This window comes from Myotis nattereri (genome assembly GCF_964212035.1).
Source record: "Myotis nattereri genome assembly, chromosome: 1".
Classification (NCBI taxonomy): Eukaryota; Metazoa; Chordata; class Mammalia; order Chiroptera; family Vespertilionidae; genus Myotis; species Myotis nattereri.
Window position 1 is genome coordinate 143,925,652 of NC_138075.1, and position 23,886 is coordinate 143,949,537.

Here is a 23,886-nt window from a genome sequence, read left to right on the forward strand (position 1 = left end):
TCATCGTGGAAAAATAAATGACTTTGTCTGATTCTTCAAATATAAAATGAGGGACAAGAAGGTTGTTGTGAGAATTAAATAAGGTAATATGAACATCATCTAATTAAAAATAAGGGTTAATTCTTTTTTTAAAGTTTTTTTCCTATTGATTTCAAAGAGGGAGAGGGAGAGAAAGATAGAAACATCAATGATGAGAGAGAATCACTGATTGGCTGCCTCCTGCATGCTCCCCACTGGGGATGGAGCCTGCAAACCAGGCCTGTGTCCCGACCAGAATCAAACCTGGGACCCCTCAGTTTGCAGGCAGACGGTCTATCCACTGAGCCAAATCAGATAGGGCAGGGTTAATCTTAACAAATATTAATTACCATCCCTCCATTCCCTATAATCTTGTCCATGGGATGCAGCCAAAGTTATACTCAGAGGTAAGCTTTATCTCTCAAAATTAAGTCAACAGAACAACGAGAAAAGCCCAGAGTAAGTTGAAGGAAGGAAATAATAAAGATTAGAGCAGAAATAAACAAAGACTAAAAAAAAATACAAAAGATCAATGAAACCAAGAGCTAGTTCTTTGAAAAGATAAACAAGATTGCTGAATCATTAGCCAGACTCATCAAGAAACAAAGAGAGAGGACTGAAATAAAATCAGAAATGAAGGCCAAGAAGAAACAACTGACACCACAGAAATACAAAAGAATGTAAGAAAATACTAGGAACAACTATTTATGCCAACAAGCTGGACAATGTAGGTGAAATGCACAAATTCCTAGAAAAATACAATATCCTAAAAATGACTCAGGAAGAATCAGAAAACCTGAATAGGCCAATAACAACTGATAAAAAAGAAGCAGTAATAAAAACAACTCCCAGCAAACAAAAGCCCTGGATGGCTTCACAGGGAGGATTTACCAAACATTCAAAGAAGAACTAACATGTATACTGAAACTATTCCAACAAATCCAAGAGGAAGGAACACGTCCACCTCTTTTTATGAGGCATTATCCTAATTCCAAAACCAGATAAAGACACAACAAAGGAAGAGAATTACAGGCCAATATCCTTGATGAACATAGATGCTAAAATCCTCAACCAAGTATTAGCAAATAGCAACCACAACATATAAAAAGATAACATACCATGTTCAAGTGGGATTTATTCCAGGGATGCAAGTCAATAAACATCACATACATCACATAAACAAATTGAAAGACAAAAATCACATGAACTTACAGATCCACAAAGTTCATTATACCCTAAGCAGGATAAATATAAAGAACACCTTAGCAAATCACACACACACACACACACACACACACACACACACACACACACACACAAATAGCTGAAATCCAAAAATAAGGAGAAAAGCTTTGAAAGCAGTCTGAGAATAACAATCCTATATAATAAAGAGGTAATATGTAAATTGACCTTCACTCGGTCATGCCATCACAAGATGGCCAGCAGGGGAGGGCAGTTGTGGGTGATCAGGCCAGCAGGAGAGGGCAGTTGGGAGGATCCAGGCTGGCAGGGGAGGGCAGTTGGGGGCAACCAGGCTGGCAGGGGAGGTCAGTTGGGGGTGATCAGGTTGGCAGGGGAGCAGATAGGCATCGAACAGGCTGGCAAGGGAGTGGTTAGGGGATGATCAGGCTGGCAGGCAGAAGCGGTTAGGGGCAATCAGGTAGGCAGGCAGGCAGGTGAGCAGTTGAAAGCCAGTGGTGACTTTGAGAGGGATGTCCGACTGCCTGTTTAGGCCTGATCCCGGTGGGCAGTCAGACATCCCTTGAGGGGTCCTAGATTGGTGAGGGTGCAGGCTGGGCTGAGGGACACACACTTAACACTCCCCCGTGCACGAATTTCATGCACCAGGCCTCTAGTGTATTATATACTGGGTAACAATATGCTGACATTTGACTTCTCATCAGAAGCAATGGAGGCCAAAAGAATATGGAACACCTTCACAAAAATCTCCATAATTCACAATTCTATATCTGGTAAAACTACACTTTTAAAACAAAGGCAAGAAAATAAAATTTCAGATCAATCAAAATAGAGTAAACTCATCACCAGTAGAACCGTACTCCAAAATTGCTAAAGTCTTCAAGTTGAAGAGAAATGACATGAGATGGAAATTACAGATCTTTAGGACGTAATGAAATGTATGCTTCAGCCACTTAATAGTTTGACAGTTTCTTATGACATCAAGCATATAATTACCATCTCACCCAGTAACCCATTTCCTAGGTATTTCCCCAAGAGAAATGAAAACATATGTTCACACAAAGGCTTGTATTTGAATGTGCATAGCCGCTCTATTCATATTAGCCCAAAATTGAAAATCCAAATTTCCATCAACAGGTGGATAAACAAACTATGGCATGTCTACATAATGAAACTCTATTCAGCAATAAAATGAAACAAACTACACAAATTAGACACAACCTTATGCATGAATCTAAAGCATTATGCAAGAGGAAGAAGTCATAAACCAAAGAATATATATGTCTTTGGCAATGTACAACTGACTCTATTGAAATATTACTGTGATTATTAAAATGCCAAAATTTTTAATATACATGTTTTCTACCTGTAAAATAAGAGAAAATGGACCTATTTTGAAGATACTTTCAGACTTTGCTCAAAATGTTCATTTTGTGCTTATCAATAATACAGATAGCCTGGCCGGTGTGCTCAGTGGTTCAGCATCAACCTATGAACCAGGAGGTCACAGTTCAATCCAGGTCAGGGCACATGCCTGGGTTGTGTGCTTGGCCCCCAGTAGGGGGCATGCAGGAGGCAGCTGATCAATAATTCTCTCTCATCACTGATGTTTCCATTTCTTTCTCCCTTCCTCTCTGAAATCACTAACTATAAAATAAGTAAATAAAATAGTAACACATATATGTACACATTCATTTATTCATCAATTTAAAAATACATATTTAGCACCTATAATATGCCAGAAATATGTACAAAGCTTTTGTAATGGAGCAATTCATATTACATACGTAGACACAAACCTAACATAACATGTAACAAGACCATTACTAAATCAATAGCACTTTACTAGAAGATATATAGGAAAGCACGAATAGATGTAGAAATATATATATACTAGAGGCCTGGTGCACAAAAATTTGTGCACTCGGGGGGATCCCTCAGCCTGGCCTATGCCCTCTTGCAGTCTGGGACCCCTCAGAGGATGTCCACCTGCTGGCTTAGGCCCGTTCCCTGGGGGATCGGGCCCAAGCTAGCAGTCAGACATCCCTCTGGCAGCCCAGCAGCCCTTGGGGGATGTCTACTTGCCAGGGGGGGAGCAGGCCTAAGCTGCAGTCGGACATCCTTAGCACTGCTGAGGAGGTGGGAGAGGCTCCCACCACCACTGCTGTATTGGCAGCCCTCAGCCTGGCTTGTGGCTGAGCAGAGCTTCCCCTGTGGGAGCACACTGACCACCAGGGGGCAGCTCCTGCATTGAGCGTCTGCCCCCTGGTGGTCAGTGTGTGTCATAGAGACCAGTCATTCCCAGTCTTTCTGCTGTTAGGGTCAGTTTGCATATTACCCTTTTGTTATATAGGATAATATTCATTGATATGAACATTTAATATTTTAAAGATAGCAGAAATCCTTGACAACTAGATTCAAAAATCTGCTCAGAAGAATAAAGCTATATGTGAAAAAAAAAACTATTTCAAAAAAGCAAAACAAAAGGGGAATTTGTCTTGTGTATGTTTTATTATGTGGTTATAGTAATTAAAATAACTTGACCCTGGCACAGGAGTAGATCATTGATGACAAACAGAATCCAAAACCAGACTATTTGCATGAAGAAGAATGCAATATATAACAAAGGAGCATTCCTAAACAGTGGAAAGAGAACAGATTTTTCTGTTAAGTAGTAATGGTAATATTATATATGTAAAAAATTAAAATAAATTCCATATGAATTAAAGACCCAATTATAAAAAAGAAAATAGAAAAAAGAGAAAAAGAAAAATATCTTTCTGTATATGGGGGAAGAAATTCTTAAATAAGAATCAAAAGGACTAAAATAGCCTTTGGCTATGAGGAAAGAATGTTTTAATAACTCTGTTAAGTATCATAATAAATGCTAAAACAAATTAAAATGCTAACGTCATGCATAAAAATGATTAATAAAATGGAATACATCAAAAATAAAAATATCTAAACCAGAAGTTTTTCTGCAGATGAGAAAATATTTGCATCTAAGTAATAAATATCTAAGTAATACTCATATATCAAAAGAATATGTCAACTCAATAGAAAAATGGGAACCATATGTCTAGGCAATTCAGAGAAAGAAAGTTACAGATAGCCAATAAATGAAAATGATGTTCTATCCTAGCATTAAGCAGAAAAAGACAAAATTAGATACCATTTTTCACCTATCAGACTGGCAGGAAAGTTTTTTCATGTTCAGTAATAGTATGTCATTGAAGCATTAAAACCTGTAAATTAGGTATTATTTATTTCCTGTATGTAAATTAGGAAATTAGGGCTCTACCAGGTTAAGTAATTTCTCAAGGCTTTAAAGGGAATAAACTCAATACAGTAGCTTTAGCCCTAACTGGTTTGGCTCAGTGGGGCATTGGCCTGCGGACTGAAGGGTCCCAGATTTGATTCTGGTCAAGGGCATGTACCTTGGTTGCGAGCACATCCCCAGTAGGGGTGTTTCTCTCTCATTGATGGTTCTGACTCTCTATCCCTCTCCCTTCCTCTCTGTAAAAAAATCAATGAAATATATTTTTTTAAAAATACAGTAGCTTTAAATCTGAGACAACTTTAGAGGAGAAACTAAAGCTTCCAGAGGTCATATGACTTTCCCAAAGTCAAACAACAAACACCAGAGAGGATTTTAGAATAGTTTGTTTTTTTAAAATATACCTTTATTCTTCCGTTCAGAATAAACTCAATATAGTAACTTTAAATCTCAGGCAGGTGTGTATTGGGAGGGTTGGGGGGGAACACACACATCATCATTTGATTAGGTGATTACATTTCCAACTGAATGTATATCAAAATTGTTATTAATTATCCTAGATCTAAGGTTAAACCTCCAACAAGCAAAAAAAAGACGGATTAGTGGAATGGTTCTCAACTTCAGAATTTTATCAAACTATATACATTTCCAACTTGAGAACCACCTGTACTTCCATGAAAAAAATCTGAAGGAAAAAATTAAAATGCCATTTTTATGTGGATAATTTTCAATGTACCATGACATAACGTGAGGAAAGTATATAATCAGCTGACTTTTCATTTTTATGTTTAGATAAAAACCAGTAACATAAATGTAGTGCCATATCTCTTTGTCCATATTATTAATTTTTTAAGAAAAGATACTAGGAAATGGCTTCATGCTTAAAATTTTGTCCAAAGAGGGAAATAAATTAAAAATAAATAAATAAGTTTTCAATCCTATGGATTTTACCACAGGAAGTGATGTAAATGCACAACACTCTGTTCCAATACTACAGATGCTGCTCTCACAGAACTACTCATGGGCACACTGGTCTCCACACAAAATCTGTGGGAAGCAAGAACATGTGTTTTTAATGACATTTTATAAACATTCACAAGAAGCAGCAGTTCCTTTCCAGAACACACTGTATTTTCTCTGTCATGATTAGAGGTTCCAGCTCGGGGACGTGTTTGAACCGTCTGTACTTACTCAGGATCTCTAACAGGTTTCCCTGTTTCCCACCCTGGTCTGCATACCTGTGTTCAAGACTAATGAACTGTCTCCTTCCTTTCAGCTGTCCTTTCTTTCTCCATTCTCCTTTCCCAAAATTATACCCTTACCATCCCTGTACTAAAAATATGTACTAATGTCATTAAAAAATAATGGAAATTAACACACTTAAAAAAAAAGTATTACCAACTAAGGTAATTCTACATGGAGGCCTATTTGTATTGTATCAGAAAAACTTCTCAGAAAAGACTTGGTAAATTTTTTTCAAAAATATGCATGTTCATTATCATTTCATGAGAAATGAGACAGGAACAATAAAATGGAAACCATCCAGATGTCTTGTGCACAACAGAAATTCAAATATTCTTCTAATCTAATTTTAATATGAAACATATAATACAGTGGCTACAGCTCAGGCTTTGGGTGGGACAGACCGCCACTGAAGTTCCAACTACAGCACTGAACAGCGACGCTAAAGAACTTAAAAATGTGCCAAAGTCCCCAAGAAATCTATCTCAGGACCCTTTAATTTAAACTTTTACCTTCATCACTAACTTTGAAAATAATGTAGGTCTTTCTACTTTAGAAGATAACTAAAAATAATGGATTAAAAATATTTCCTAAAACAACCAAAATTCAGAGATGGGAAAAACCCTTGGGAACATTTACTGATTAGAGGATCAACTTTAGAGATGCTAAAGCTTTGAGAGGTCATATGATTTTTCCAAGGTCAGATAACTAACAAACACCTGAGAGGATTTTAGATCTCCCCTACTCTTTACCACATCATAGAAATATGACTGAAGCCTAAAATGCATTGAAAGAGGTCAAGGTTTAAAACAGAGACAAAAGAGTCCCAGAAATCTACTTCTAGTCTTAATTATAGTACATTTTACTCAATTTGTCCCTCCTCCTCAACTGCCTCCTCCCACACCCCATCCCTACACACTCATGCCTATTAAGGTATAACTATTAATGAAATGAAAGGAATGAAGATCAAAAGAGCCATCTTTTTACAGGAGCCTTTCATCATAATTATCCCATTGATGCCTCAATTATTTAAGAGCAAATGGCCAGCACTCCCAGAAAGCAACACTGTTCCAGGCCATAAATATAGCTGGAGACCCCAACTGGATTCTAAGCGCTCTCTGCATGATTTTACACAAGCTATTAACCAACACCCCCCAGTTCATCAGTTTCTTAATCTGACAGAAAAAGGGAACACTAGCAACTCCAGCTTGAGCTTGTGTACACATTAAACAGCTATTCCAAAGGAAATATTTGCCAGAGTTCCTTGGCACGCAGTAATTCTTCCAGAAACGTCAGCTTTTAGCATGACAGTGACGACATGCCAGCCCCTTTTCTGTCAGAGTACACCCACAGGAAAGCAAACTTAGCTCCATTCTTTCAGGTTACAAAGGTTAACATACCTATCTTCCCTTAAGATTACTATACTAATACTTCTTTTTTATGACAGTATTAAATTGTGTTTTATGAAGTAAGAAAATTAAACACCACATAATTTGGTTATTTTTTTAAAATAATAATTGCATGGACACTAAAAATTTTAACTTAGCAAGTGAAAATTTAAGCCAAAGAGATTCAGTTTCCACATGTATATTCCTGCCTTGAAAGACAATATACACCCCTGTGGATGGTTTCATTTTCTGGGGTTTCTGTTACCCAAAATCAATCATGGTCCAAAAATATTAAACGGAAAATTCCAGAAATAAGCAATTCATAAATTTTATTTTTTACATATATTTTTATTGATTTCAGAGAGGAAGGGAGAGGGAGAGGGAGAAGAGGGTGAGAATCATTAATCAGCTACCTCCTGCATGCCTCACACTCGGGATCGAACTTGCAACCTGGGCATGTGCCCTGACGGGGAGTCAAACTGTGACCTCCTGGTTCATAGGTCGACACTCAACCACTGAGCCATGCTGCCTGACCAATTCATAAGTTTTAAATTGCGCACTATTCTTAGCGTGATGGGATCTTGGGCCCTCTCCCACTATCCTGCCCAGGACGTGAATCACACCATTGTCCGGCCTATCTACTCTGTATATGTTCCCTGCCTGTTAGTCCAGCAGTAGCCATTTCAGTTATCAGATCGATTGTTGTGGTATTGCAGTACTTGGGTAACCCTTATTCTACTTAATAATGGCCCCATAGTGAAAGAGTAGCGTTGCGTAAACTGATAACAAAAAACAGATCCAGAGACAGAGAAGCATCGATCAGACCATCAAACCTCAGAGGGAAGGCAGGAGAGGGTGGGAATAAGGGGGGAGATCAACCAAAGGACTTGTATGCATGCATATAAGCATAACCAATGGACACAGACAGCAGGGGGGTGAGGGAATGAGTGAGGAGATGGGGGGGGGGCAATGGGGGAATAAGGGCATATACGTAATACCTTAATCAATAAAGAAAAAAAAAGTAGTGTTGCTGGCAACCAAAGAAAAGCCGTAAAATATTTCCATTAAGTAAAAAGGTAAAAATTCTCAACTTCATGAAAAAGAAAAGAAATGTATGCTGAGGGTGAAACATCTACAGTAAGAATGAATCTTCTATCTGTAAAACTGTGAAAAAGAAATTTGTGCTTTTGCTATTGTACTTCAAACAGCAAAAGTTATAACCAGTGTGTGGTAAGTGCTTGGTTAAGATAGAAAAGGTGTACCCAATGGTTAGAGTGTTGGCCCACAAACCAAAGGGTCACTGGTTTGATTCCCTGTCTAGGGAACATACTGGGTTACAAATTCAATCCCTGACCCATTGGGACATGTTCCGGAGCCAACCAATTGATGTCTTTCTTTCATATCAATGTTTCTCTCCCCCTCCCTCCCTTCTTCCACTCTTTCTAAATATCAATGGAAAAAATATCCTCAGGTGAGAATTACCAAAAAAAAAGAAAAAAGATATTAAATTTGTGGATGGAAAACATAAACAGAAAATGTGCTCCCACCGATGGCTACATGCTACTCCAGAAAGCATTGAGTCTATATGAAGACTTCAGCAAGGATACTCTGAAACAAGTGACCATATTCACATAATTTCTATTATAATATACTAGAGGCTCCGTGCACAAAATTCGTGCACTTGGGGGGGGGGGGGTTTGGTCCCTCAGCCCAGCCTGCACCCTCTCTAATCTGGGACCCCTCAGGGGATATCTGACTGCCAGTTCAGGCCTGACCCTGTGGGATCCCTCTCACAATTGGGGACTGCTGACTCCCAACCACTCGCCTGCCTGCCTGCCTGATCACCTCCTAACCACTCCCCTGTCTGCCTGATCACCTCCTAACCACTCCCTTGCCAGCCTGATAGACGCCTAACTGCTCCCTTGCCAGCCCAATCACCCCCAACTGCCCTCCCCTGCTGGCCATCTTGTGACCACATGGAGGCGGCCATCTTGTGCGAGGGCATGACAGTCAATTTGCATATTACCTCTTTATTATATAGGATTGTTATAGTTGTTCTATTCTAATATTATTATTGTTAATCTTAATATTATTGTTATTGAGCCTAAGTTATAAAGTTTATCATGAATACATTTGTAGAGGGAAAAACAGTGTCCATAGCGTTCGATACTATCCATAGTATCAGGCACCCACTGGACGTCTTGGACTGTGTCCCCCTCAGATAAGGTGAACTACTGTATATAAAATACATATAGATTCTGACAATTTTAGAGTAAGTGCAATGCTGGCCTTTGAAAAATTCCCAACTACCTTGCTTAAAATAATTCCCTATTATTAATGTAATTTATTCATCCCAAAATGTATCTGTATCAATATAACTGTTCTAATCTCAATTTATTTTTTAATTTTTCATTTTTTAAACTACAAAAGCAAGTTATTACAGGACAACAGACAACAGTTTTCATTTATTTAAAGTCACCAAACAAATCTTTATTGCTCTGCACATTGAAGTAACCCCTAGGCCCAAACCTTCTCATGACACTACTCCCCAGTCTTAGGCATCACTGGCAGTTCTATAAAGAGGCTCAGACATCTGTCTGGTGAATATATGGAGCTCTACATTACAAAAGGTGGTTAATTTAACGGAGAGAGAGATTACACATCCCCTAGCACTCTGATCTTCTTAAAAAGCTGTGAACTTGTTTATTTCATAACTAAGTGCTATTATTCCTAATGGCCAAAGCATTCTCTAGTAACAATTTGGGTGCCCAGGAGTCTTACTAATATCTCTTTCAGGCCATTATGGCACTATTGAAACACGAGAGCCTAGAACCTAATTACAGTGCATCAAATGGTTGTAGTGCTCTCAAGTGTTAATGAGGCAGGCAAAGTGATCAATTTTCTATCAGGGAGTATGGGAATTTGTTTTCAAATGTTATTTTGACTTGCTTTTTTAGATTTTCACAGTGGCTACTCCAGTTTTAAAAGGTAAAACTTCAAGATTTAAATAATAATGTAGAAATTAAAGAAATACAGCCAGCAACCAGTTTCTTTCTAACTGAAACACGTTCTCTGATGCAATTGGTAATGTTAGTTCAGTCATGTCAAAGTTAAAAACTGGAACTATGATTACAGGATATTACAGTCTCCCAAAGTTTGCACATATGTTCCCTGGGAACAAAGAAGTTATTTCATAACAAATAAAACAACCCTAAAACTTCCTAGCAAAATCATACTTTAAATGTGTCTAAATTAATATAGTATACACACCGAAGACATCTGTCCATAAATAAAAACAGATTTGTTTAAAAAAAGTAGGTACTGACCATGTCAAAAAACAAAACAGCTATTTCTCAAGGTACTGGAAATGAATAAGAAGAAATTTTTAAATGTCTAAACAAAAATGTATAGAAAATAATTTTTTTAAATTCTTTATAAATTTCTGTATTACAGACATCATCAGAAAACTACAGACTTTTTAAAAAAATTTCCAGATAGCTACACTTTCCTACAGGTTTTTAATAATTCCTCCTGTTGATCTACAGATGACAAATGTTTAAACTATTATAAAATCACTCACTCCTTTGTGATAGAAATTTCAATTCCTGCACAGTAATTTAAAGTTACTGTGTTAGATATTTTAAAGTTATTTAAGTAGAAGGTGACCACACACACACACACACATGACATTCTAATATGTACCAATTAAAATAATCTCCAATGCATTTTCTGGAAAATGTACAGCCAACAATGAAAAAAAAAACCAAAATGGAGGACATGAAAGAATCTAAGAAAGAGTACAACTAATAAGCTAGGCGGGCAATGAAAAAAAAACCCAAATAGCTGTGCAAAGGGATCAACAGAACAGCCTATCCAACACTGCTCATTCAATACATGGTATGATAAACTATATGAATAATATTCACATAAATCCTATAAATGCAATTCAGTGCTTTCCAAGTTTCAGATTCAGGAGTCAAAACATAAAAAAACAGTTATAGGTAAAGAACAGAACCTCAAACTTTATTCATTTTGACGCTGTAGAACTAACAGTGTTGCTAAGTGAAGCTAGGTGGTAAGGGGCAGAGAAGTACAGAAACCTCAACGTCCTAGTTCCATCCTGGGCAGCTTCCAGTAACTGTTTTAAATTAATGAAGCAACAAATGTAGCTCAAAGTGTAATATTTAGAATTAAGATAACAAAGAAGAAATATGGCAACAAAATTGAGAAATGTATAAAGTTAATTTCCTAATCGTCCAAAGCAGCAACTTGAGTCAAGAGGGAAAAGACACAAATTAAGAAATAGAAGTGTAAGTACACTGTTTACAGAAAGGAAGCAAACATTCAAGAGAACTGAAATCACAGGGTGACGATATGAGCAGTGAGACTGAGGGTGGGAAGTGGAAGGAGAACATTAGTTTTCATTTTATATAACTTTTTTATTATTCTAAGTTTTTATTTCCAAGTATTATGATTATTTTTATGATTAAAAAATGTCATTAAAAATCCTGTGTTTGTGATTTTAGAAAGTAAATGTGGGCAGGAAACATAAAAAATTTTCAAAGTTGCTTGACTTAATAATAAATATAGTTGATTAATTTTCAAAGATATATAGTAGAGAATGGCACCAAAATTTACTACCTATTAGCTAATATTTATTTAATCAATGAACCCAAATATACATATTTTCCTTTATAACAAAACTAGAGGCCCAATGCACAAAATTCATGCAAGGGGCTCAGCCCCTGCAGCCCTGCCCATTGGTCATTCTGAAAGGTCATCCAGAAGGTCGTTCTACTGTCTGGTCAAATTAGCATATCAGCTCTTTATTATATAGGATCATAAGGTGTTGTAAAAGGCATAAGCATAACACTGGTTCCTTTATTTGTTTCTGAGGCTTATCACCCTGATCAAGGTTCTATTATAAACCTGTAACATCATATAAAATAAGCCATGCGCTTATAATACGTAAGCTTCCCATGAATTATAAGACAGATACCTTTGGAAGAAGTAACTATTATGAATCAAAAATGTTATTAAACACTGTAATCAAATCATAACTGGCTTTTTTTTTAAACTTTAAAAAATTCCTTCACATATTTAGGAAGCTTTCAAGCCTCTAATTACTGAGCATCACTCAGCTCTCATCCTCTCTAATTCCCCTTTGGCAGGTGCTAATGAAAACACAGACAACACAGCAGGCTAAAGAGTGAAAAAAGAAAAATAAGATTAGGATAATTTCTGTCCACTAACACTTCCTTCCTTAAGCAGCAGGACAACAGAAACTCTGTTGTCTGCAATAGTTGAGAGAACAGCTGTATGATGTTTGAGAGATATAAATATAAAACAAAACTTGTGTTTAAATTAAAAACAAAAGCTGCTACATAGGATCACCTAGAATTCTACGACTTATGATTTTTTTTAAAAAAATTATACCAAAATTTCTTCAGCCTTTCAATTTGTGCCTACATCTATTTCTTCCTTGGGTCACTTAAGTAAAGGACAAAAGAAAATGAATAAAGATATGAGGAATCTATACTAATAAAAGCCTCAGTGGTCCTCGTGCCCTCACGTGACGCCCTCACGTCGTCACAAGATGGCCACCACAAAATGGCCGGCAGGGGAGGGCAATTGTGAGTGATCAGGCCTGCAGGGAGGGAAGTTGGGGGCAACCAGGCCAGCAGGGGAGGAGAGTTGGGGACAACCAGGCTGGCAGGGGAGGGCAGTTAGAGAGGGTGCAGGCCAGGCTGAAGGACACCCCCCCCCCCCCCGCACGAATTTCATGCACCAGGCCTCTAGTGCAGTGATGGCGAACCTATGACACGTGTGTCGGATGTGACACGTGAACTCATTTTTTTGGTTGATTTTTCTTTGTAAATATATAAAATAAATATCAAAATTATAAATCTTTGTTTTACTATGATTGCAAATATCAAAAAAATTTCTATATGTGACACGGCACCAGAGTTAAGTTAGGGTTTTTCAAAATGCTGACTCACTGCTCTAGTGTATTATAATAACGTGAAGATAAAAGAAATGAGAAGTAAAAAGAAACCACATACATACAGAATTTATTTTACAAAACCTAGATATATGAGAGTATTAAAAATACTACCCAGAGCAAACAATATGCAAATATCCTTAAAGTAAATTATTTCCCTCCCTTCCCATACCTTACTCATTCTGGAAATAAACAACAGACACAATGTCAACATACCATATCAGAGCAAAATATGCCAATAATTCTCATCTTTTAATTTTAGGATTTTAAAAATGTATGGAGAATTGTATTTTTCATGATTAAGATAATACATGTGTTGCCTTTTATTAGAATAAAAAAGAGTCTTTTCCTTTCAAAATCACTTGTTTTACTTATTCCAGTTTTCATCTCAAACTAAATAAGCTTCAGCATTTCTGCTTGTCTTTTTGTACAAGAATACACAAAAAGAATTTAGACAATGACTAAATGCAGTCATCTCCACTCTGGGTACAAACAGGAGTAAAGTGAAAGAGAGCTCAAATCTAGGCCATAGGGCACTCAAGGAGTAAGGTAGTTAGCCTACGTAATCTGATTTCAATACCACTAGTTAGAAATACTACAAACAACTACAGTCATGTATAAATTGCTCTGTATAGTACTGGACAATGGACTTCATAATCAAACAGAGATAAGTTCAAATCATCATTTTCCTACTTACTACATTTACAACTTGGACAAGTTATTTAAATCCTTTGAGCACCAAAGGGTAAAGGGCATCAAATATATGGTAACGGAAGAAGATCTGACTTTGGGTGGTGGGCATACAATGCAATTTACATATATGTATCATAGAACTGTACACTTGAAACCTGTATGATCTTACTAACCAATGTTACCCTGATAAATTTAACAAAAATGAAATGATAATATGTACTAAAACAGGCACCAATGCTTTGGCACATGCTAGGGAGTTTAAAATGTTAAATCACCCAGCCAGTGTTGCTCAATGGTTGAGTGTCGACCTATGAAACAGAAAGTCATGGTTTGATTCCCGGTATGGGGCATGCAGGAAGCAGCCAATCAATAATTCTCTCTCATCATTGATATCTCATCATTGATATCCCGCCCCCCGCCCCGCTTCCTCTCTGAAATAAAAAAAAAAAAAAAAAAATTAAAAAGATGTTAGCCCTAGCCGGTTTGGCTCAGTGGATAGAGCATCAGCCTGCGAATCAAAGGGTCCCAGGTTTGATTCTGGTCAAGGGCATGTACGTTGGTTGCAGGCTCCACCCCGGCCTGGGCCCTGGTTGGGCTCAACCAATCGATGTGTTTCTCTCACATCAATGTTTCTCTCTGTCTTTTCCTCTCTCTCCCACTCTCCCTAAAAATCAATGGAAAAATATCCTTGGGTGAGGATTAACGAAAAACAAAACAAAACAAAAATGTTAAATCACATCTCCAACTGTACTATGCTAATGAGCTAGTTTATTCCACCTAAAGACTTGTTTCATTCAGGTTCTCAGATCTCCAGTTTAAAGCAACATCCTTTAGTAGTTTTTCATGACTTCAGTGTGCCACTTCACAACTGATTTGTTTTGGAAGACGTTGCACCATTTGATTATCAGTTATCATTTGAGGAGCAGTTAATGTATTAAAATATTTTTAATCTGGACATTTATTCACTATTCTTACATATGCATGTACTAGTATAAGAAACATGATAATAAAGAAATCAGGGTAAAATAATGAGACAGACAAAATACATATGTTTATAAACTCATGTCTCCTATTTTAAGTGTAGTTCCATGTTTTTGTTGTTGTTTGTTTCTTTTTATGTTTTCACTGGTTTCAGAAAAAGGAAGGGAGAGAGAGAGATAGAAACATCAATGATGAGAGTGATTCATTGATCCTGGGGACCGAGCCCGAAATCTGGACATTTGCTCTGACCAGAAATCAAATCATAACCTCCTGGATCATAGGTCAATGCTCAACCACTAAGCCACACTGGCCGAATTGTAGTTCCATGTTTTAGTTTTGACCCTGAGGTTACATGAAATCACCCTATCAGATCCCTTCCTTTCTCAATTATATGCAAGAATAACATAAAATTTCTTTTTGCTGTTCCACATGCAAAAAAAGGTTTTAATTGCACATAAGTTAAGGGAAGTTAACATATAAATATTGAGTTTCAGTCAAATCAGAAAGAATAAAGTTTCCAGCTGAGATAAGAGGTGAAGTCTAGAAGAAACCAGGATCTTAAATGAGGATGAAACTGAAAGCAAAAAGGCTAGAAAAATAGTGGAAAAAAGGGGTCAAAGAATAATAATAGTGGCGTATAGTCGACCCCTGTATGTGACAGCCAGGTGTTTTAAGTAAATCATCTCTGTTAACAACCTCACAAGTAGTTGCATTTATCTCCACAGATGAGCGAACTGAAATTCGGAAAGGCTGAATGATCTACCCAGTCACTCAGACAGAAAGCAGCACAGCCATAACTTAAACTGAAGTCTGACTCCAAAGAAAGTCAGTTCTTCAGCACAGCAAGCAATTTCTGGAACTCAAATTTCAGGGACATCAAAATTTTGTCAGAGGGCAGTTATCTTTCCCTTCATTTGTACAGGGCAGAACAAAAACCAGGTGTAGAAACAACTTGTGTCCTTGATAAGCAGTTTTCCCCATTACTCAAAGGAACAAAAGAGAGATTTAAGAAAAAAAAAAAAACCGCAGGGAGGAAAGGAAGACAGTAGGAAGGGAACCCACGGAATGTACTTTCTTAGTGTGAAGTATCATTTGTCTGTCTACATCCTTTTTTCTCTCTTGTTCCTCCTAGCAGTAGGATACAACTCAGACACAATCACAGTCGAATGCTCTTTAAATTCAATGGAGAATAAATAAAAAACAAAACATATAAATTTAACTCCCAAATACCTACAGTGTGTTTTACATAAGTCCCTTTTAAATTCTAAGAATTCCTGACTTATTTCTGTTTCTGCAAAGCTATAGACTTACCATGAAACTTTGAGGCTTCTGGATCTTTCACATTGATAGCAATTAATTTCCAATCTGTTTCACCCTGATCGATAAGAGCCAAAATCCCAAGGATCTTCACACAAATAACCTCTCCACGAGAAAGAACCTTTGAAGAGAAAAGAAACTGAGCATTTGCAAAGCTTTAGAGAAGTTTACTCATATCTCATAAAAACTCATGAAAGATGAAAAGCACTATAAACTAAAATTTAATAAAGGTTTAATAATTTAAAATAATGTAAAAACAGTCACAAAGCCTTTTATGAAATGCCTCTTAAAAGTAAGTATCTGGATTCCCTTTTAGAAATTGAAGTTATTTATAGATCTTGAAATTTAATGTACTAAGCCTAGAAACTCACACTAAGCAGAGAATAAACCCATGTATATCATTACATACTATAATCCTGACTTCTGCTACTTGGAGGTGAAGAGAGACCTGAGAATCCTTTTAAATTGTTTCACAGTACCTTTTTTGCAAAGCACATTTTTCAGTTACTATTGAAAAGTAAATTTTTAACATGTTAGACTATAACCTTAAGACTATAATGGATGACAATGAAAGAACTATTAGTACTTTAAAGATACAGACGAAACAGTCTTAGTAGAGTGTTTTTAAAAGGTTTAAAGAGAAACCAAGAAATAGCATGATGTTTAAGCAGATGTTTCATATGCTAAAAAAAATTTATTTCAGTGGTTCCGTTAAATTGTCTATGCCACGTTTATATGCATGCATTCTTCCTATATCCTTTTCTTTTTAAAGGTTTAGTCAGCCATAGAATTTCATTGAAAGCTGAAATTTGAACACGTTTCAGAATTCCTTCATGATTCAAAATGCAGCTTTACATTTGGAAAGCACCTTAAGGTATGCAAAAGAAGGTCACTTTTGTGTCTTGAAATTATTTGAGAGAAAAACACTAGACCTTAAACCATAAAGTCAAATAAATCCTTTTAGAACATTTGCAAAATAAATCTAAATCTTAATATAAATCTGTATGAAGTTGTAATTAGTTTACATAACAGATTGGTGAGACTGCATAAACTGAACTGAAATCTCATTTTGGGGGGAATATTCACAAATATATTAACCAGACTCTTACATGTTTAGACTCCATTCAGTACCCAGCACCATATCAGATACTACATCTATACACAGAAAGAAAGGATCCCTGTTCTCAAAGGTTTTGATCTTGTTGGGAGACCTATGCACCTCACACCAGAAGACCTGTTCAAAATTATCATCTATAATAATAAAAGTGTAATATGCTAATTAGACTGGATGGCCAAACAGTGGATGACCTTCCGGACGACCTTCAGGACAAAGCCAGGGCTGCAAGGGCCAAGGCAGCCAGGGCTGCGAGGGCTGAGCCCCTTACACAAATTTCGTGCATCGGGCCTCTAGTATCACATAATCATCAATGAAAAGGCTGGCTACAGCCCTAACTGGTTTGGTTCAGTGGATGGAGCGTCCGCCTGCGACTGAAGGGTCCCAGGTTCGATTCCAGTCAGTGGCATGTACCTTGGTTGTGGGCACATCCCCAGTGGGGGGTGTGCAGGAGGCAGCTGATTGATGTTTCTCTCTCATCGATGTTTCTGACTCTCTATCCCTCTCCCTTCCTCTCTGTAAAAAATCAATAAAATATATTTTTTTAAAAAAGAAAAGGCTGGCTACATTGTTTAACGAAGTGACAAGCTAGATAACTGGTTCTGAACCATGGGCAATTTTGCCCCCTAGAGGACATCTGGCAATGTCTGGAGATGTTTTTGGCTATCAACTGGGAAGGTACTACTAGCACCTAGTGGGAAGAGGCCAGGAATACTGCAGAACAGTCCCCTGTAATAGAATTATCCACCCAAAATGTCAACATTAAACCAGAAGTATAAATTCATTTGGACATTTATAATCAATACTACATTTCCACAAAAAATAACAAGTCAATGTTTTTCAGTAATGATGTATCAAACACCTACATATACTAAGCTTTCCAAGTAAAATGTAAAAGTATGCTTTCAAGATTAATTACATATGCCTTATTAAAAACCACTCATGTATATTTGAAACCTTTAATTTTATTCTGCATATTTAGAAACTTTGGCAGGTTTATTAAAAAAACCTCTACATCAAGTTTTCTTAAAGTGATTCCTTTGTTTTGTCAATAACAAATTACTGTTACTGAGTCAAATCATTTTCATATGAGTTCTCTCAGTTACTAATCTCAATAATCGCATGCTCATTTGCACATTTTTACATAAAATTTAAAAATTGTAAGTGAAAATAAGGTACTTCTACTTCATCTTTAAACACCCACTTAATATCTGCATAAGAATTTAAATTAACATAATTTGCACTTGCTATGAATTGGATGGCCCCAGGGATTATGCCCTCAGAATAAGAGTTTTCTAATACATAAAACATTCCATCAATGTAATGTTATTTAATTTATTAACTCTCACTTATCAGGAAATAGGACATGTGAAAGTGACTAAAGTACATAGCATAGGGTCTGAAACATAAGAAGCACTCATTAAAATACATTCTTCCTTCCTTCAAATCTATTAATTTTAGACACACTTTATTACTCCTCTGGGGAGTAAATGTCTGAAAGATAAATTCCTAAAGTATAGCTTACTTTTTAAAGAAAGCTAACAATCTGCTTTAGTTCTGCTGGAGATACAGAAACCATAGAGACACACACACACACAGGAACTCTAGCCCCTTTGTCCCTACCTGTACATAAAACCAGAAACACAAGTTGGATGGAAATCTCTCCTGCAAGAAAGGAGTAAGACAGAGAGAGAAGAAAATGGAGGGGGGCAGAGAGGATTTGGAGAAGAGGAGAAAAAAAAAAAGTGGAAGAACATAAGGAGAAGAAGCAAAAGAAGAAAGAGAAATCTGAGAGGATGAGGAAGACGAGGAGGAAAAGAGAGGAGGAATACGAAAAGAGAATGAGGAAGAAGAAAAAGAAAACGAGAGAAACAAAGTAATTATGGTAAATATAGTGAAAAAGAATCAGAGGAAACTGTTTCCTAAACAATAATCTAGAAGCCTAAAATTGCCAATAGACGTTACCAGAGATAACTAATTTAACCTTAATTAGAAGAATAAGATTCAAGTAAAAGTTCAGTGTGGTATTTCTTAACTTACGCGTATGCTACCTGCCAAGTACTGTGCTGTACACTGCTATGCTGAGTCCCATCCTCACAGAGCTAGCTCTCACCTCATTGAGGAGGCAATTAAACAAACAAAAGACCACAGTTAGTACTAAGGGAGTACATAACCAAGTATTTTAGTTGGGGGGTAGAGGGCAATAAAGGAAGGCTTCTAAGAGGATGCATTTTTTTTTAAATATATTTTATTGATTTTTTTACAGAGTGGAAGGAAGAGGGATAGAGAATTAGAAACATCAAAGAGAGAGAAACCTCAATCAGCTGCCTCCTGCACACCCCCTACTGGGGATGTGCCCACAACCAAGGTATATGCCCTTGACCGGAATCGAACCGAACCTGGGACCCTTCAGTCCGCAGGCTGATGCTCTATCCACTGAGCCAAATCAGTTAGGGCAGAGGATGCATATTTTAGCTGAGATCTGAAGGATGAGCAGGGGAGGTGAAAAGAAGAAAAGGTGTGGGGGGTGGGGGGAGTAACAAAGTGAAGAAGGAAAGAGGTTCCATTCTATATAGAGGGAATAGTTTGTGCAAAGGCCTGAACATCAGGGAGAGCAGATGCACTACAGGAAGTGAAAGATGGGTGCAGCTGGAGGGTGGTCTGCAAACGGGAAGTGCCAGGAGAGGAAGCCAGGTGCTAAAGAAGAGCAGAGCAGCAGGCGTCTGGAATAAATGATGGTAGGAAAAGAAGGCTCAGAGAGGAAACTGGTCACTAGCAGGAATAATTGAGAAAAAATAGGGGACTTGACAAAGCTAGCTGCAGTGAGAATAAAAAGAAGTAGAGTTAAAGGCTATCTGGAATACAGAATTTATATTTCATGACTAACGGATGAAGGAAAGCAAAGAATGAGCAAGGATGACTCCTCAATTTGGGGGACTAAAAATACTGAGAGGAGTTACGGGAGAGGAGGGAAGAATGAACTGTTTGGACACAGTGAGTCTGAGATGTGTGGGAGACATCCCAAGGGCAGAAGCAGGCAGCTGACTATACAGGTCTGAGCTGGAGATACTAATTTGAGAGCAAAACTAGGAGTGCTTGGGATGGGACCGCCAAGGGAGTTCCTAGCTGGGACAGGGACTCAACCCTCAAGCTAACCAATCCTTAAGGAACAGGCAGAAGAAAAGGAGCTTGCAAAAGAAACCAATAAGGAACCAGAATTAGACACTATCCAAGCGATTATGACACAATCAAAGTAAAGTGAAGAGACTGTCTCAGGAAGAAAGACAAGGTTAACAGTAACAAGTTAGACGTGTGGACGAAAAAGGGGCCACACATTAAAACGGACAAGCTCAGGGGAGGCCCGCATGGCAGGCCTGACAAACTCGAAGACCTAAAGTGACACCACAGGATGGTCTGAAATAAAAGCTTCCTAAGCAAAATCAAGTCTTGGTGAGTAGTCTCTTGTACTAGGCTGGTATCTTCCTTGACAAAGGTCAATCTTTACCTTAAATGAGCCGGTCTATTGTCTTTTAACATCTGCCATAGCAAACCTTTGGAATGTCAGAGTAATTTCTTTTTTTCCAGACCCTTCAGGGCACAATCACTGAACCAAAGCAGAAACCACAGAACTTCTCATTGTTATTGTTATCTTGTTAATTGTTGACTATTAACTATCCTATACCCACCAATAGAAAAGAAGTGTGTGTCTATCCCTTTTACTTTTTATCCAATCCCAGAGATCCACCCCAGCCCCTAGCTTTGCTTTCTCCTGCCTCCCTAATCTATCATCAATGAATTTCATGTAACTCCTTCACATCTCTTTTAATTGTAATGTATAAAACAGGTTTACAACTGCCATTCTCTGGAGCATTTTCTCAATCCATTGTCATCAGTTTGGCTCAAATAAACTCAAAATTCGTATAAGTTTGGACATTTCTTATGTCAACATGAAATAAGCCTCTTGGATTGGCTAAAAGAATTACCAGGGACCTTCGTGAGAGCAGTTTCAATGAAATAATGGCAGGATGAAAACAATTCTGAAATAGCTTGAAGATTAAGTGGGAAACTCTTTACAAGCCTTCATGCGAAAGGAAAGAAGATAGGAGACATATTGAAGGAAGACAATAAAGAAAGATAAGTTATAAATACAGGACAAAATAACGATAGAAAAATACTGTCACTCAGAGGCAAGAAGGGAAGCACTGGACTTGGACAAGAAAAGGCAACTCTCCCAGTCCCAGACAAAAGGGAGAAACAATGTTTGCAGGCACAGGTAGTATGGCAGGCTAGGGGGGAAAGGTGAGGGAATTCTCATTGTTGGTTTCTCTGAGCTCGACAAGATGAAAGACAAGACACTGTGCTGGGAATGAGAACAAAGTGCAAGGAGTTGAATGTCTATATAAATAACAATTATTAGCAATAAGTGCAGTAGAAAATAGAAAAAAGATCTGACCGAGGACTCACAGAATTCTATGGGTAGCAGCAACCTTGATACTGTAGGTCTTGCTTCCCTAGGACCTGGCAACCTGGAAGCAGGCACACACACAAAGAGAGCCCGTGGCTTTCCTCGGTTTTGAATTTCCTGTCTGGATAATGGGCAAGGAAGCCGAGGACAGGACTTAGCAAAATGTTTCTGTAAAAGCTCAGGCAGTAAATACTTTAGACTTTGCAGGTTATGTGGTCTCTGCTACCATTCCTCAGACAATGCATAAATGAGGGGGTGTAGTTGTGTAATTTATAAAAACAGGTGGTGAGCTAGATTTGACCCGCCACTGGGCTATAGTGTACCAATGCCCAGTTTAAGAGAAGGAAGTAAAAATACAAAAAGGTACTGATACCAGAGCGACCGAGGGCTAGAACTTTGAAGAACTGAAGAACTGGTGGCTTGCAAAGAGAACTGAAATTTTATGGCATGAATAAACCAGACCCCATTAGAATAACAGTCTATACAACCAACCTTTGAGCCTATTTCACAGACATCAATAGGATCATTATCTCCACAGCAGTCTGTGCTCTTATCGTTTCTGTGGGGATCTTCCCAAGTCTAAAAGAAGGGGGCGGGGGGGGGGGAGAGAAGCAGAAAAATAGGTTAATACTCACTATAATGTACTTTAACCTTTCCACACAGTCATGACGTCTTATAGACAGCCACAGTCCAAAGGAAAATTCTCAGAAATTACACAGGCTCGATGCGAACATGCCAGTACATCCTCAAGCACAATAATACTTAAAGCCTATTTATAGTATTTCCTCCCCCCGGTCTTTCGTTTGTTTGTATAATCACATCTGAAAGTGGGTGGTATTTCCAAACATAACCTTCTTCCAAGTTCTGTCAGTGTCTCAATCCATGTTCGCGTTTAGAGTTTCAGCGCGGATGTTCCCACTGACTGCCCGAACCGCTGCTGCCATCGCTCACTGCTCCTCTGACAAGGAGCCAGCACTGGGCCTGCCTTTCTGTGTTTGAAAACCATCTATGAATATTAGCCAATACAATCACCGTGCTCTGGTCCTTAGGTCTCTTTAGAACATCACTGCCCTGTACAGAGCTGTACATGTAGGTGCTTCTTGAAAACTCCTTCCTGATTAAGCAGGATTCTTGTCACCAAGTCAAAGGAAGCAGGACCTCCTCAGTTACCTGTTCTTTACCAGCTTCAACTGGGAGCCAGAGCCTCTACCAGCAGTGTCACTATTAGCAGCTAACATCAGCAGGCAACAGTGTCATCATCGAGACAACATGACTGAGAACTCACTATCGGGCTAAGCACTTGGCTTTGACGAACTTATTCAAAATTCTCAATCACCTTGTGGGGTAGGTGGTAGGATGACAGAGGTGAACAAATAGACCTAGAACAATGTGGTCGCTGGTCCCAGGTTACAAAGCTACTAAGTGGTACTACATGACACCTGGGGTCAAGGAACCAAATTTATAATAAAGGTCAAAATAATAAACACAACAATCATATATTAAGATGGAAGAAATCTTGAATTTAGTGATTCTAGTCCTTGAACATCATACAGATGGGTCCTCTAAGTATTCATTCAGAAAGATCGGGGGAAGACAAAGATGACTTTTGTCCAGGCCAAACTCAGGTCTGAGGAAGGCACTATTGCTAGTGTGGAAGAAGGTAGGAGGTAAAACAGCTAGACAGCTGACGGTCTGAAATAATGATGGCACTCTGATGAATCACAGGCTAAGTGGAGAGACTGCTACTTACACAGTGTTCTGCTGCTTAAACGTTCTTGCAAGCACGGTTGGCTTGGTAACTGCTTGAACAAAATCATGCTGTTACAAGACAAATCCTAAGAGAATAGCAAAAACCCACACACATCTATGAAACAAATGCAGCTGACACAATGCATTAATTTATTCATTCCACAAATATTTATTGATTACCTACTCTACTCCAAGCACTAAGCTGGGTAGTTGGGAGACATCAGTGAAAAAAACAGATAGAATCCTTCATGAAGTCTGCATTCTAGCTGGAAGAATTAACAATAAACACAAATAACTAAATTACATAGCATAGAAGTTGGTAGGTGTTATGAAAAAGGGAAAGAAATAAAGTATGGAAGATGGAATGAGAGTACAGGAGGCAGAGTTAAAGCTGTAAAGGATGTGCAGGGCAGACATCAGGAAGATGACTCCTGAGCAATC

At 38.0% G+C, this 23,886-nt stretch overlaps 1 protein-coding gene across 8 annotated transcripts in view; it reads right to left on the reverse strand.

Moving 5' to 3' along the window:
- Positions 1-23,886, reverse strand: part of PPA2 (inorganic pyrophosphatase 2) — an 85,240-nt gene that overhangs the window by 28,522 nt on the left and 32,832 nt on the right. For 7 of the 8 annotated variants that reach the window (XR_013996237.1, XM_081095803.1, XM_081095804.1 and 4 more), the window contains 2 exons: positions 22,189-22,275; positions 16,112-16,238 (listed from right to left, as the gene is read on the reverse strand). Coding sequence is in view for 7 of the 8 variants with exons in the window: in XM_081095803.1 (XP_080951929.1) it covers positions 16,112-16,238; positions 22,189-22,275 (214 nt within the window). In the remaining variant the exon portion in view is untranslated. The remainder of the gene's footprint in view (positions 1-16,111; positions 16,239-22,188; positions 22,276-23,886) is intronic. The other variant, XM_081095805.1, reaches the window with a different exon arrangement.